The 14,259-nt window shown below is 44.4% G+C and overlaps 1 protein-coding gene across 1 annotated transcript; it reads right to left on the bottom strand.

The window, feature by feature from the left end:
- Positions 1-3,778: 3,778 nt before the first annotated feature.
- On the bottom strand, positions 3,779-14,038 carry LOC112106522. The gene is made up of 7 exons (XM_024199827.1): positions 13,142-14,038; positions 11,977-12,042; positions 10,109-10,209; positions 8,747-8,811; positions 7,850-8,001; positions 7,395-7,547; positions 3,779-4,872 (listed from the first exon to the last, which is right to left on the bottom strand). The coding sequence occupies exons 1-7, from the start codon at positions 14,019-14,021 to the stop codon at positions 4,535-4,537; spliced, it is 1,755 nt and encodes a 584-aa protein (XP_024055595.1). The 5' UTR covers positions 14,022-14,038; the 3' UTR covers positions 3,779-4,534.
- Between the last annotated feature and the right edge of the window lie 221 nt (positions 14,039-14,259).

Below are 14,259 nucleotides of genomic sequence, written 5' to 3'. Positions count from 1 at the left end.
CCGCGCTCCCTGGGGAAAGGACCCAGGGTGTGTGGGGAGGGGGAAGACAGGTGAAAAGGGTGCTAAACCCCTGCCTGGGGGGCTGCTGTGGAGCCTGCAGGGTCAGGGCATGAACAGGCTGGAAATCGCTTCCTCCCCTCCACTGCAGAGCTTTGCTGAGGGGCAGAGAGGCTTCCCCGTGCCAGCGCTGTGCGGGCCTTGGTTCCTCCTGGCCAACGCCTTGGGCTGGAGGGTGTTGGGCTTTCCTGGGGCACCGGCCCAGCTGGAGGCAGTGGGGGAAGGAAGGAGCCTGCTGGCCAGGCCGTTGGTGAGCTGAGCGCTCCGACCAGGGGGCTGGTTCTCTGCCCAGCTCTGAGATGCACCCTGCCATGGGGGATATGGAGGAGCAGCGGGGGTGGGGGGTGAAGGGGCAAAGCAGGGAGAGGACACCGAGAGGGGGAGCACATAAGGGCAGATAGATGGGCAGCAGAGGCGACACATAGCTGGCCTCTGCCCGCACTCACCAGCCACTGCCGCTCACCGCGTGCAGCCAGAACTGCCAGAAAGGGGATAGGGCTCAGGCGGCTGGTGAGCAGGGATCCAGCCAACAACAATACTCACCAGTACTGATGGGGGGGGGGCGGGGGGGGGGGACAGAAAATATAGGACAATTTGCCTGTTTTTAAGAAAAAGTCATGACACCTGCAGGAGGGCTTAAAGATGAGACTGTCCCTTTAAAAACGGGACCTCTGGTCACCCTATAAATACTTTGCATAGAAGATGGTCTGTAAGTGCAATATTATTTAATGGGCAGGTTACATCTAATGCAGCAGCACTGGGATGACCCTAGGACAGGGGTGGGCAAACTTTTTGGCCCAAGGGCCACATCTGGGTATGGAAATTGTATGGCAGGCCATGAATGCTCACAAAATTGAGGGTTGAGATGCAGGAGGGGATGAGGGCTCCAGCTGGGGGTGCAGGATCTGGGGTGGGGCCAGAAATGAGGAGTTCAGAGTGCACTAGGGGGCTCCGGGCTGGGGCAGGGGGTTGGGGTGAGGGTGCGGAGTGCGGACTCTGGCTGTGGGTACAGGCTCTGGGGTGCAGGAGGGTGGGACTGAGGGAGTCAGAGGGCAGGATGGGGCTCAGGGCTGGGGCAGGGGGTTGAATCACAGGAGGGGGTCGGGGTGCAGGCTCCAGGCGGTGCTTACCTCAAGCAACTCCCAGAAGTAGCAGCATATCCCCCCTCCGGCTCCTATGCGGAGGCACAGCCAGGTGGCTCTGTGCGCTGCCCTGTCTACAGGTGCCACCCTGCAGCTCCTATTGGCCGTTGTTGCTGGCCAAGGGGAGCTATGGGGGTAGCACTTGGGGCAGAGGCAGTGTGCAGAGGCCCCTGGCTGCCCCACGTGTAGGAGCTGGAGGGGGGACATGCTGTTGCTTCCAGGAGCGGCGCAGAGCACGGCACCCGCGGAGCGGGGCAAGCCCTAGACCCCTCTTCCTGGCAGGAGCTTGAGGGCCGGATTAAAACGTCTGAAGGGCTGGATTCGGCCCCGGGGCCATAGTTTGCCCAACCCTGCCCTAGGAGGTATATTCTACACTTCTTATTGCCAAACCACAGGCAATAACGCTGAATTCAGAATGGGATGAACACCAGGGGTGGGGAGGAAGCTCAGTGCACCTATTTGGGCAGGAGCTGTCATGTTAGCACAAAGTAACTTGAACTAGCCTTTTACACCAAAGGAATGCAGTCACCTTGCACCAAAGTTACCACTCAGCCAACTTACCCGACAAAGCTGATTAGGCCACCTCCAGTTTTGGATGAGGCTTTCATATCACACTCTTATAAGCTTCATGACAGAGAACCTCAGACACTGTCCCTGGCAGGTACCTGTAGTATTGCACCCCAGTTCATCAAGTGTTTGTGAACACACACTCCTGGCTGATTCAAGTGGACAGGCAGCACCTCTGCTAGGGTGACCAGACAGCAAGTGTGAAAAATCGGGATAATGGGTGGGGGGGTAATAGGAGCCCATATAAGAAAAAGACCCCAAAATTGGGACTGTCCCTATAAAATCGGGACATCTGGTCACCCTAACCTCTGCGCACTGCATTAGTACCAAGGAGAGTCAGTCAGACCAAAATGGAACATATGGTTGCCACCTGAAAGAATAAAACAGTTGAAGTAAAGTGCAACAGTAGCTGTAATGTTACTTTGAGTGGTATCCCAGCCTGGGCGCTCCTTTCCCATGGCTGGCCTCCGCTTCCAAACAAAGAGATGTTCATCATTTCAGGTGTAGGACCTAGGTGATGGACCTCTGCTGGTTAACCATCCTTTCCCTCCTCCTGGAAAAGAAGGAGGGTTTAATGCATTTCCAAGTTATTAGGCACAGGAAGAATCATTGAAGCAGGCACTGTGCCCTAATAGTCTATCAAAATATACAGCAGCAGCTTTTTTCTGTGGAAAATACTGACCTCTGGTGGTATGACAGAATTGCACTGAAATTCAGTAAGCTTTCTTCAAGAAAACATTCAAATAGAGTTAGATAAAGATGAGAAGTAGTATTGGGGCAGAGTTGCTGCCATTAGATAGGTGGGAAAGATGGAGGAATAATAAGGCCCTACTAGAACCCACTGAAGTTATGGATTGTTGTTTTTTTTAAACCCTGTAGTACAGCATAGAAGAATTAAGTACACCTCTACCCTGATATAACACGAATTCAGATATAACGCGGTAAAGCAGTACTCCCGGGGATCAAAGCAAGTTCGATAGAACGCGGTTTCACCTATAATGCGGTAAGAGTTTTTGGCTCCCGAGGACAGCGTTATATCGGGGTATAGGTGTACAATTTTGGCTTTAAAACCCCTAGGTAATTGGCATTTGACATAACCATAGGCATACCACTTATTACAGAGCAGAAGTTCATGTTGGGGCACATCACTGTGGGCCAGGTTGTTTTTAAAAAAAAGGCCTCAGCTCTATGGTATGTGAATGCCTTACAGCTCTTTGCCAAGAACAGCAAGGTCACGAGTTAAGCTTCTAAATAAGTGACTTAGTTTAGGAGAAAGCACTGAGCTAGTAACTACTCCCATTGCGGTCAATGAGGGCTGAGCACTTGTGAAAGTCAGGGCACTTGCTTAGCAGCCCCCTTTAAAGGTCAGATTTTCAGGGGGGGGGGGGGAAGGGGGGGAGAGAAGAGAGCTTGCTTCGGAATAGTGAGGGTGGGGTTAGGCTCTTTCCTCCTACACTGGCCTCTACTCCCCTTGGGGGAGGAATAGATCTCCCCTGTCACTCCTGCTGCACAGCCCAGGGAATGAGACTTGCTTTCATCCACAGAACAAGCTAGAACCTGGCAGCTGCATACTCAAAACATCAGGCACTGTGCTGGAGCCTGGCTCCCTGCTGAACATGTTATGATGCAGCAGTGCCCGCAGGGGAGCTGGTTCTCCAGATCCATATCCTAGGTTTTTCCTTTCACAACTTCACCTTATGATTGGCACTAGTAAGTCACAGTGACCAGCACAAGGCACTGACGTCCACAGAGAGACTGGGTCAGATGGAGATAGGACGGGAGAAGAGCAAGCTTACAGAGGCTGAGCAGCTCCAACAGGAAATAGGCCTGAAAGGCTATTCTTTTCTTACCTTCAGAGCCTCACAATTAAGGTGCAGTCATTTTATAAAGTCTATTTTATTGTAGTGCAATGACAAGGATAAGACAAAGATTTCCCCCTCCCCCCCCCCCACACACACTAAGTAGGATCTCAGCCCCCCCTCCAAAAAAACCCATAAAATTTCATGCACAACACACCATTATTTTCAGACAAGTCATTTCCATGAAGTTCTCATTTAAAATGATAAAGCTGGAATTCTGTACAGCTAGAGTTTAGAGTTAAGACAAGATGGGACATTTGTTATAGAGACACCACCTTTATGTAAATAAATTGTTTTACATTAGTGCATGTACGCATAAGAGGATTAGGTTTGATAGTAAAGAAAGCAAGATAGACTGCAGAGTGCCTAGATAACAAGAAAAAAAGAAAGAAAAAAAAGGAAGGTGGTGTCAGGAAGACCAAGGGCAATACAGTTAAGAGTTGCCCTGGTACTGCTTTAATTTACTTCTGGTTTTCAGTTGACTTGTTTGCCTAACAAGGGGCAGTAAACTTGCTTAAACTAATCCTTTTCAGGTTTCCTGCTAACTGAAGTCTTCTGTCTTTCCCCACTCCTTGCATCTAACACCAACAGTACGCAAGGTGTACATTTTCCATGCTTAGTGAGATACCAGCTTTATTTACATGCCAGCTGTTTGCAGAAAATTCCTTCAAGTTACAAAGAATCAGCGATATGAAACCAAACAGACAGTACAGGGGTCAAGAATCCAACCAAGAACTAAAATAAATTTTCTTTTGAGCCACAGCTCTATTCACTTCAGCCAACAGAAAACAGGTGTAGGAGATACAGGATTGTTCAAGTTCTGTTGAAAGGAATAGGCCATTTCAGCTCATGAATGGTAAATAAGAGGAAATCAGTAGAAAAAACTCAAACTTTCAGTATAGGTTTGCTTTACAAACATTCAGATTGCTCAACGGAGATTCTATAAGTCTCATTTGGGTGGGCTCGCACTTGTGATGTCCATTCTGGGGGCTTGGCTCTGAGCTTTGGCCGGAAGGGGTCCAGGATCAGGTGGTCACCAAGGTTACTCAGATCAATAGAAGATACAGGCAGCTGAGACTGTGCTGAAGAAGGTGTTCCACTTGCAACCGGCTCCTCAATACAAGCCTTCTTTGTGGGTCTTTTCCTGAGTATTGTGCACAGACTGCTTGCCACCACCACGAGGATGAAGATGAAGAATACTGTAGTACCTACCAGAATTTCCAGGTAGCTGAACAAACCGCCAATACCTAAAAAGAAAGATGACAGTCATATTCAGCCTCACACCATAGTTTATGGGTCTTGTGTTGAGAGGCTAACTTCAGGTGGGGCTTTTAGTCTGAAGGCAAATCACATTCAGAATGACCCTACACTGCAGTCACTCTAGCTAAGCCTTTCCAAAGCCGGGTGACGTAGGAGCCAAAGTCCTAGTGACTTTCAATAGCTTACATTCCATCTTCAAAAGTGACTTTGGAACTATTATTGCATGCAATGTTGTGGCAGGTCTCAGGATATTAGAGAGAAGGTGGATGAGGTAGAAGTTGGTCTAATAAAAGATGTTACCTAACCTACCTTGTCTCCCTTTGGAGACATTGAAAAAAATATATGTATGGGACTTTGACTTATTAATGTTTACTCATTAATTACATGCACCTTTGAAGCAGCTGCTCTATGCTCTGCTATAGCTGCAAAAGTCCAATTGCAGATTCTTACTGTGATATATGTTATGTAGTCTGGGACAAAGGCAGTCGTCTCCTCATTTCAATCCTCTATCTGGCAGAAGAATTTAGACCTATGAATGGTTTCCAGACCCAGCATAATGTTTTATTCTGATTCTCTTAATGGGGTAGAGCCCCAGTAGCAATACCAGCAACACTTACAATCCATTACAATTTGAGACACAATTTATCTACCGTGTTTCCCCAAAAGTAAGACATCCCCCGAAAATAAGACCTACTTCCAGTTTTGCCTCTCGCTGTAATATAAGGCATCCCCCGAAAATAAGACCTCCCCGCTAATAAGGCCACCCCGGAATATAAGGCCCCGAAGCTCCAGGAAAAATAAGACCTCCCCTGAAAATAAGACCTAGCGCATCTTTGGGAGCAAAAATTAATATAAGACACTGTCTTATTTTTGGGGAAACAGGGTATTCTAGTTCTCATAGGGGAGAGAGGGGAGCTGACCTGGTAGCACATGGGCATTGATTTCAACTGCCCATTTATTCCCTACAAGTCCCACTGAAATGTTTATAGTACATTTTGTTCTCCTGTTTATTTTGAATTTCTCCCCCAAAACTAATAGAAAAAGGTAGTTTGGTTATAACTAGAACTGGCTGAATAAAAGGATTCATGAATATTTGAATATGGGCACAATTTCATTTGCCTTGTGTTTTGGCAAAGGCATGTGAAGCCAGCTTGTTTTGTTAAATGGTTTGGCAAATTTTTATAAACATTTCAGAAATCAATTAATTTGAGAAGAGTTAGCTGACAAAGGAAGGGCTAAATTAACAATTTACAACTAGTCAGAGGGGATTAGATTAACTCACTCTAGTTATAATCTGACCCACGATTTGTGCCATCTGGCAGGGTTGCATAAGGCAAAACAAAGAGTTGTGTACACACTGGAAGAATCTGAACCCCTTTCTTGCCGTCATCTTCAAAGTTCCACTAAAATATGAACAATTCCAAGGCAATGTGGGGTAGTGATTAGGTCACTGGTCAATTCTTTTGTAAACCCATATGCCAAATTCAAGTTGTAACTCTGCAAGAATGTAGGAAGACGAGTCATAGCAAGTAGAGCTCTACAGCAGATCTAGGAGGGGGAAGGATTAGACATGTACTTGTCATAATTAATGGAGTGAAGCCAGTCAGCCCAGGACAAACATGCCAAGCAGAGCCTTATTCTGAAAGCCAACATGCTGGATTTCGAAACACTATTTTCATGCACTGGCTACTGCCTCACATCACTGTGCCCAGCCAGCCCTGAAAGTTCTCATGACAATATTGTTCCTCAGCCTGCTCAGTAGAGTGTAGATAGATTTGATCGTTAGAATTTTAAGAGTAAATCTGGTTTTCAACAGCTCAGTGGGGGAGGGGAAGGGAAGAGGAGTCTCTTCTTGACTTATAATTTACCACTAGAGAATTTTGCTCTGAACAATAGCAAACTAAAGGTGTTTTTAAAATGATACAAACCCCTCCGTGGGCGCTCATCCTCACTCTAAGAGCAGCTGATTTCTGTTAGTGTTAGATCTATTAGAAATCAGTTTAAGATAATAAGCCAAAGTAGGAGTTCTACTTTCTCATGGAGAACTTAGAGTACATCTGACACAGCCAGCATTGATAGTCCTTGCAAAGAAATGGGAAAGGTTCCTTGCTCCCTCATCCAGGGCTAGGCACAAAGACTGAATTCTATCAGCAACAGAGTTATTTCTGAATCAAACTTAATCCACATTTAACAAAGTGAAGATTCATAGTGATTATTGTTACAAAGGACTAAAGTCAAGAGATTAGCCACTTACTGTGAGGTACTTGTATTTAAATAGTTTTTGCTACTCATACCTGGTTGAGAGCATTTCACAGTAAGCGTCTGGACATGAACTCCTTTGGCATATGTTGTCACAACAATAATTGTGATTAATTTATTCAGTGGTGTGGTGCCAATATACACCTAGTACTTGTATTTGAAATGGTATTCAAGAGCATGAAGCTGCATATTTAAGATGCAGCACTACTCAAAGAAAGGAGATGAGCAAGTATAATTCTGTCTCCCCTACCGGATTGTGGAATGCGGACGCACAGCGTGCCAGATTTCGTCGGAGAGCGATCTTCGTACTCTTTTTTACAGCGACATAAGTAAGTGCCATCTTCATTGAGGCAGTCAGCCTCATCACCACACATTCCAATTCCAGAGTTGCATTCATTCACATCTGCAATGGAGAGAACAGGTGCAGCAAGTCTGCCGTAGAGCTACACAAGTGCTTCTTCAAAAGGGGATTTCCTTGAAATACCAGTCACCTTGAACTAATGCGTTATTCCCACCTCAATCCAGATTTTTTTTTTTTTTTAAATGTAGAGGCTACATAAGAATCAAGTTACGCATACATACAGTGCTCCAAGTCAACTTTACTCAAGCTCTCCTTTTCCCAAGCCAGGTCTATCATGTTGATTGTTAAGCCTATTACAAGGAGCAGCAGCAGCTTTAAACAGTTCAATAATGCAAAGCACATACCTCTAACTGATAATAAAGCCATCTGCAACTTCTCAGCTCCCATAGATTTGCCAATGAGATCATTCAGTTGAGAATGGAGTAAGACAGACAGATTCCTTTCCTCTGGTTTTAAGTGTAACCAGAAAGTGAATGTTGGTTTTAGGTCATTTGTCCTGCATTAAAGCAAAGTAACTTCAGTTAAGTGGAGAAGAGAAATGTCCATCTGCATATATGTTATTACTGAACTGGGCTCTGGATTCTTCCTCCGATATATGTCTCAACCCTAGAGGGACTACTTCTAAAGGGAGAGAGGAGTTGGTCATTTCCCCTTTCAATTCTTGGTGAGTTGTGACTGAGACCCCCCTCCACATGGAGCTGGATTGAAACCACTAGACTCATTTTTCACTAGGCCACAGACCAGCCATTACACAAAAGCTTTCAGTCTCAACCAACCTTAGCTTGGTTTACCTGATGTCCTAGATGAAGGGGAAAAACAAAAAACACAAACTTGCGCTCAGAGGACTTCTTCTACCACCATGTGTTATAAATTTCAACCAGAAACTGGGAGGGACTTTTAGAATCGTTCTATTTTAATCCACACCAATAAAGCCGCTGTGCAACACTACCTTAGGCATTAATTTTTGCAATCTCATTCCTATGGGATTGCATACTACAACCAATTTGAAGTATAAAAAAAAAGTTTTCCTACTCTAAGGAAAAGCCATATTTGCAATCCAAAGTAGAAGTCTTGCTTGATCACTGGCAGATGGAGGAGGGATAGCAAAGTTAGAGCAGATAACTAGCATCTAAGTTTCCCTTTTATGAAAAATGACAGTTCTAGATAAGACACTGCATCAATTGGATTTAAGTGATTTTGAGTGGGTGTTAGGGGGGGGTCACACAGTCTGCCAGCCATACCTTTTGATTTCCTTCAACTTGATTTCATTGACTTTGCTTACCAAGAGTTTCAGGTTCTTTTGTATCTGCAAAGTAACAGAATGCAGAATGTTGATTTTCATAAGGGGATGACCAATGCTTAGCCAAGTACTACTGTCAAGCCTACTCTAAACAGACTTCCTTACAAAGATAGAGGGCTGTATTTTAGTGGTTCTATAGACGGGGTGGCTGCCTGGGGAAGAAAAGTTAGTCACCAATCTAAGAGGAGTCTTTGAAAGAATATGGGACACCCATCCTCTAGACCAGTTCTCAACCTTTTCTATGCCAGACCACTCCCCACCTTCCTTTAGTTTGGACTCCCATACAGCAATATGGGAAGTTCAGGGGGAATTGTAACCTCCCCTTCCCCCGAGTACCACATCTCGGAAAATATTAAATCCTGTAGTAAATGTGGCAGCTGTTTTGACTACAAACAGTAGGCCAGGAGGATTCTGTACCTGTTTCTTCCTTGCAGTGAGTCAGGCAAGGAGGTGAATGCTGTTAGACTAGCTGTGTTAATACACAACACTGAGGTCTTATCTTCAGTGGGAATTTGCCCAATTCCAGCCATCAGCTAGCTAGCCACTGGAGTGGCTGCAGTGGTGCAAACCCCTAGTGAAGACAACTAAAGCTGCTATCTGCATGGGTGGAACTTACTGGTGCTTGACGCTAGATAAGCTGCACCCACCGAAGACAGCAGCTTTGCCGGTCTACACTAGGGATTTACACTAGTGCAGCTATAGCAGTAGCAAAAGTCAGTATAAATCCTCCATGGAGCCAGTTTATCCAACCTGGAGTATATGACCTATGGCTGGGACTTAAATGTAAGTCCCAGCTCTGAAATGTCCGATTTTAGACACCAGTCCTGTGCGCCACTGAACTGATCAGTTATAACTTCATTCCTATAGAGGAACAGGGTCTCTCTTGAAACAGCCACATGTAGCAGCCTTAAAGGCAAATGTTTGTAGGTCTGCTCTCCTTAAGTTAGATAGTGTTGGGTGGCAGCTACTGTAGCAGTTAATTTCTTCTCAAAAATGAGTGTTAAGGCCATAACTGATCTTACGTTGTCTGAATGTTGATCTTTGTATCATATTCCAATCTAGTCGCTTGTAATTTTATAGTACTTTGAAAATTTACCATAGACTAAGCACGGTCAGAAACGCACGGAGGCAAGACACTGGACTGGACGCTACAGGGTTAGTGTTGGAACAAAATTAGCATATGGTAGCAAGACGCACAGGAAGGGGCATTTAGAAGGTCTCTGGATGTGAAAGCTGGAACAGAGAGCCACAGAGGGACCGTGCACTGGGATGATCTTGTCTCAAGGCAACACATCCATCTTACGTGAAGCTTAATAGATTCCATGAGAGCCTTTTTCAGCTCATCTCCACTACGTGGGATCCATCCCTTGTGTTCAATTTCACTAGTTACTTCAAATAAGACATCTGTCAAAAGAAATAAAACCCAATAAGACCTTAGTAAGGAGCATCAATTGTACTGAATTTAGCTGTGTAATTATGATTTAAGTAACTGTTCTGTTTTGGGGTTGCCAACACACAGCAGGGGAATAGAACCCAGCCAGAAGAGCTAAGCCAAGAACTTTCTTGAATAAGTCAGTCAGTGCCATATTAGGTTGATCCTTTTAGAAGTTGTGCCACAGACAGAACAAAATGTTTGAGACAATCACAAGTTAGGTTACTATTTATGCAGTACTGTTCGTGTTATGCAAGTATTTACACCTTTTCACCCAGAAAGGTTACACACTGTAACTGTAATTTAGAGTCAATCTGTATCCTTCCACTCACTACCAACAAGGCAGTCTCCTTTGGGATGACAAGCTGTTTAACATGATATTTTTGCCTCTTCTCAAGTAAAGCTGCACAGAGGGTGGTTTAGGTAGGTAGAATGCCGCAAGTGCAATTTGGATAGGATGCCAAAGTTAAGACTACCTGGATGCATGTGTGTGTTACATGTATGTTTATTCAATGACATTTACCCTCTTCATATATGAATGGATATTAGAAAAATTAGGATTTTTGACTGTATTTTTGCAGGTTAGTTCTTTGGCTTACTCCTCGCAATCTGACTTTATAGCTTTTTTTTTTTTAAGTTGCTTTTGGTCATGCAAGGCACAGGTTGTTATATCGGTTCCCCAGCTGGACGAGCATCATTTGATTGGGTTTCTGGCTCAAATTCATGGAAAGCAAGTTGACTTTCTAAGAGCATTTGAACACAAGAGATTAAAGTTAGCGGTCTCCCAACAGTCAGGCTGGTAAAAATTTCACACCATTCATAGACTAACAAGTACATGAATACAACTGAAGATAGTTCTTAAGTATCCAGGGAAGATTTTTGCGGTATGCACCCAGTTCTAGTCAATACACCTACTCTTAGGAATCATGCTTTGGGATCTTTTACATAAGGAAGCAAGACTTTTTTTAAAAGGCACAGATGAGATACTAAGCATCCTTCACCCTATCCTTTTCCCACGGAGATCAGATATCTGAGTTATAAATGAAAGTACATCAAATGAAGGTCCATTGGCACACTGCACGAATAACTACTGATGAACGGGCACTAGTTTTGCCATAGTTTTAAAACCAAAACCACACAGCTTGGTGCTGAAAGGTATTGATCCCCCAAAAGCACATTCCACTAGACACATTCCACTTTAATAAGCTCTCTCATTGCAGGCAAGTCCTACTTACTGGACCTCTGCTCCTTTGGAGTTCAATGATAGCTGTCAATTCCCCAAAATGGAGTCAACCTCCTAAATATAACTGAATTAGGGAGCTCTAGGGAAGATGGTCTCCAAATGAGGAATAAGCAACAGGAGCAGATAAAGTCACAAAAGGAGGGAAGGAGAGAAATTGTTTCCACGGAGACAAAATGTCAAAGGAACAAGTTGGTTGCTAATGTCACATACAGGCTTCCCTTCTCCTTCCCCGTCACCCCCAGAGGCATCAGCTGATTTTTATTAGTTATGGAGTGCATTGTATTCTGCTGTAATATACACCATATAATGACTAAATATGAACAATAAAATTAAAAACCCTGACGAGTCTTCAGTTGTTATAATTTATGACTATTAGCTGGAAGCAAGTGGTTAATTTCCCCATCTTTAATCTGGTTTCTGGTCAAATGTTAAATGCTCGTCTCATGTTTCAAAACCTCACCCATGATAAAATGCTTCCCCTGCCCAAGTCAGTTACCTCCAGGATTGTGCTGAGATTCCAACATGGTATCATTTTCAAGAGATGTGAAGATGGACGCCATATCTGTCAGGGTGAAAGAGAGAAAAGCCAATTTGGTAGCCGTTGAGTAAGGCTAAAAGGGAAGAACACAGTTTTACTATTCAATTATAACTTTATAAAGTATCACTAGCACAAATGGCCCTTCTATTAAAGAATAGGCCTAGTGATCAGGTTACAGTCTGAGGTGCTTCTGCAGTGAAGAGTACTGAGATGGTCTTAACAAAAAATACCACCCAGACAAGTTACACACTGAAAGCCTGAAAAGGTTTTCCAGTGTTCCTTTGAACTAGAGTCTGGTACTATGCGCTGGATCTTCACAATGAGAGGCCAGTAAACTAAGGGCATGTCTACTCTGCCCCACAGTTTGGAATCAAAGAGAGTTAGTGCAAACTCAGGACCTTTACATTCACACCCGCAGCATCCACATGGGGGAGCTACAGCATAGCACTCTGGTGTTCAACTATTCACACTCCCTTAATCCAGACTACAGGGCAGCATAGGCATGCTCTAAATTCTTTCCCCACCTCACGAAGTGGCAGGAGTGTTCAAAATGTTGGACTCTAGTGAACCTCCACTTTTAAGACGTCAGTTATAAAGTTTGGTAGGGAAAATAAACCCATCAGTTACAAACCAAACCTGTGGATTTGGAGGCAAGTGAAAGAGTGGGTTTTAGAGGAGGTGAGGCAAGAAAAAAAGCTGACAAATGCAGACTATTGCAGTTTTAACTGTGGAGAGAGTGTACGAATCTCAACAAATATGGCAGAAATGTAGGCCCAAGTCCTGTGAAACACTATAAATGCTGAGAGAAGAACATGGGCCTAGATGTCTAGTGCATAAAAACTTTCCTTCCTCAGATACAGCGAGGCACAGAAGAGGTGTATAGGGGGACATGCTGTTTACATTCAGAGCAATGGGGGATGATGAAAATCTTCATGTCAAGTCATCCAACACTTCCCAAAGTTATTTCTGACCCTGACAGGAAGCATCTTTCTGAAGCACTAAAAAAGCCACACCCATCAACACTAGGAACCCTGTCTTGTCTATTGCCCTAACAGGACCATATATCTGCCAATCCAAGTAGATAATCTAACCATATAAAGTTTGCTTAATTAGAACAACTTACCAAAGGAATCTTTTTCCTGTTCTATTTTCAAGGATGCAGTGTCCTTTGATACTCCACCAGAAGAGGCATAGGAAGGAGGTGATTTTGTGCTCATGATCAGTGGAGGTTCTGTGTCTTTGGTTACTGGAGTGCCAAGATGTGCGGTAGCAGCAGCTGTCTTTCCCAACAGGCCACTTCTGGTGCTTCTCGGGAGAACAGGTTTGAATTCAGTAGCAATGGTCTCTGCATGGTAACTGTTAGAGACATCCAGTGTGTTGTGTAGGGCTACAGTAACCAGGATGGACTCTGTTTTGAGAACTTTCTTAGGAGTTCCCAAAACAAGAGGCTCAACATTAAGTTTAACATTTTTGAGGGCAGAAGCTGGCTTCATGTACAGATCACCGTTGTCATTTTCCTTTCTGTGTGTTTGACGTTCACTAGGACTTTCTTTAATTCTTCTCTCCAAGTTCATCACATGCTGTAGCTGACCAGTTACTTCTTGACCATCCCCGCTCAGCCCTGTATTAGACTGGAAGTCTTCCACAAAAGCAGCAGGATGACTGGCCACTCTCTCATCGTTCACATGGTTTAACTGGAGCATCTCTCTGTCTTTGATCGGCGCAGCTCTAAAGCTTTGAGAAGAGGTCGTTCGAATGTTCTGCTCTTCCCATGTGCCCTGCAGAGATTGCAAGCCATGATGAGGAGTAGGATGTCTATGCACAGCTTGTCTTCCAACTGGCTGTAGGTCTTCCATATTAGTTGGTCTCCAGAGAGCAGCTGAGCTGTGCTGTGGTCCTACTGACTTTGTTGTTTTGACACTTTGCATCTCCACAGATTTCATGGGCTGCTTTAAATGCAGAGTCTCAGAGAGCAGGTTCGAGTGGATTGTTGGCCTGTCCATAAGTTTACTGAAAGCAATAGTTTGCTCTTTTGCATTTTGGATGTTTAGCCTCAATATATTTAATGCTGGTGTTACCATTAGAAAGTCAGAATGTTTTTCTTCCCTACTGTTTTCATTACCCAAAGATTTCATAAACTGCTGCCACTTCAGATCATGAGTTCTGAAGGTCATGTTGTCCATGGCTTTTAAGAGAGGGATGTGTGTGTTGTTCCCAAGAACAAACCTTAAGAAAGTTTCT

Source organism: Terrapene carolina, unplaced genomic scaffold, assembly GCF_002925995.2.
Source record: "Terrapene carolina triunguis isolate 2854851 unplaced genomic scaffold, T_m_triunguis-2.0 Scaffold132, whole genome shotgun sequence".
Taxonomy (NCBI): Eukaryota; Metazoa; Chordata; order Testudines; family Emydidae; genus Terrapene; species Terrapene triunguis.
Note: the sequence above shows the minus strand (reverse complement) of the source record. Positions and strands in the feature narration are given on the sequence as shown.

Bases quoted from the DNA above. Each gene is read 5' to 3' on its own strand.
- LOC112106522 (XM_024199827.1), bottom strand. From the start codon at position 14,021: ATGGACAGGCCAACAATCCACTCGAACCTGCTCTCTGAGACTCTGCAT. The intron at 8,812-10,108 runs GTAAGATGGATG...GTTACTTTGCAG, and splicing joins TGGAATCTATTAAGCTTCAC to ATACAAAAGAACCTGAAACT. The intron at 7,548-7,849 runs GTATGTGCTTTG...TCTCCATTGCAG, and splicing joins GGCTTTATTATCAGTTAGAG to ATGTGAATGAATGCAACTCT.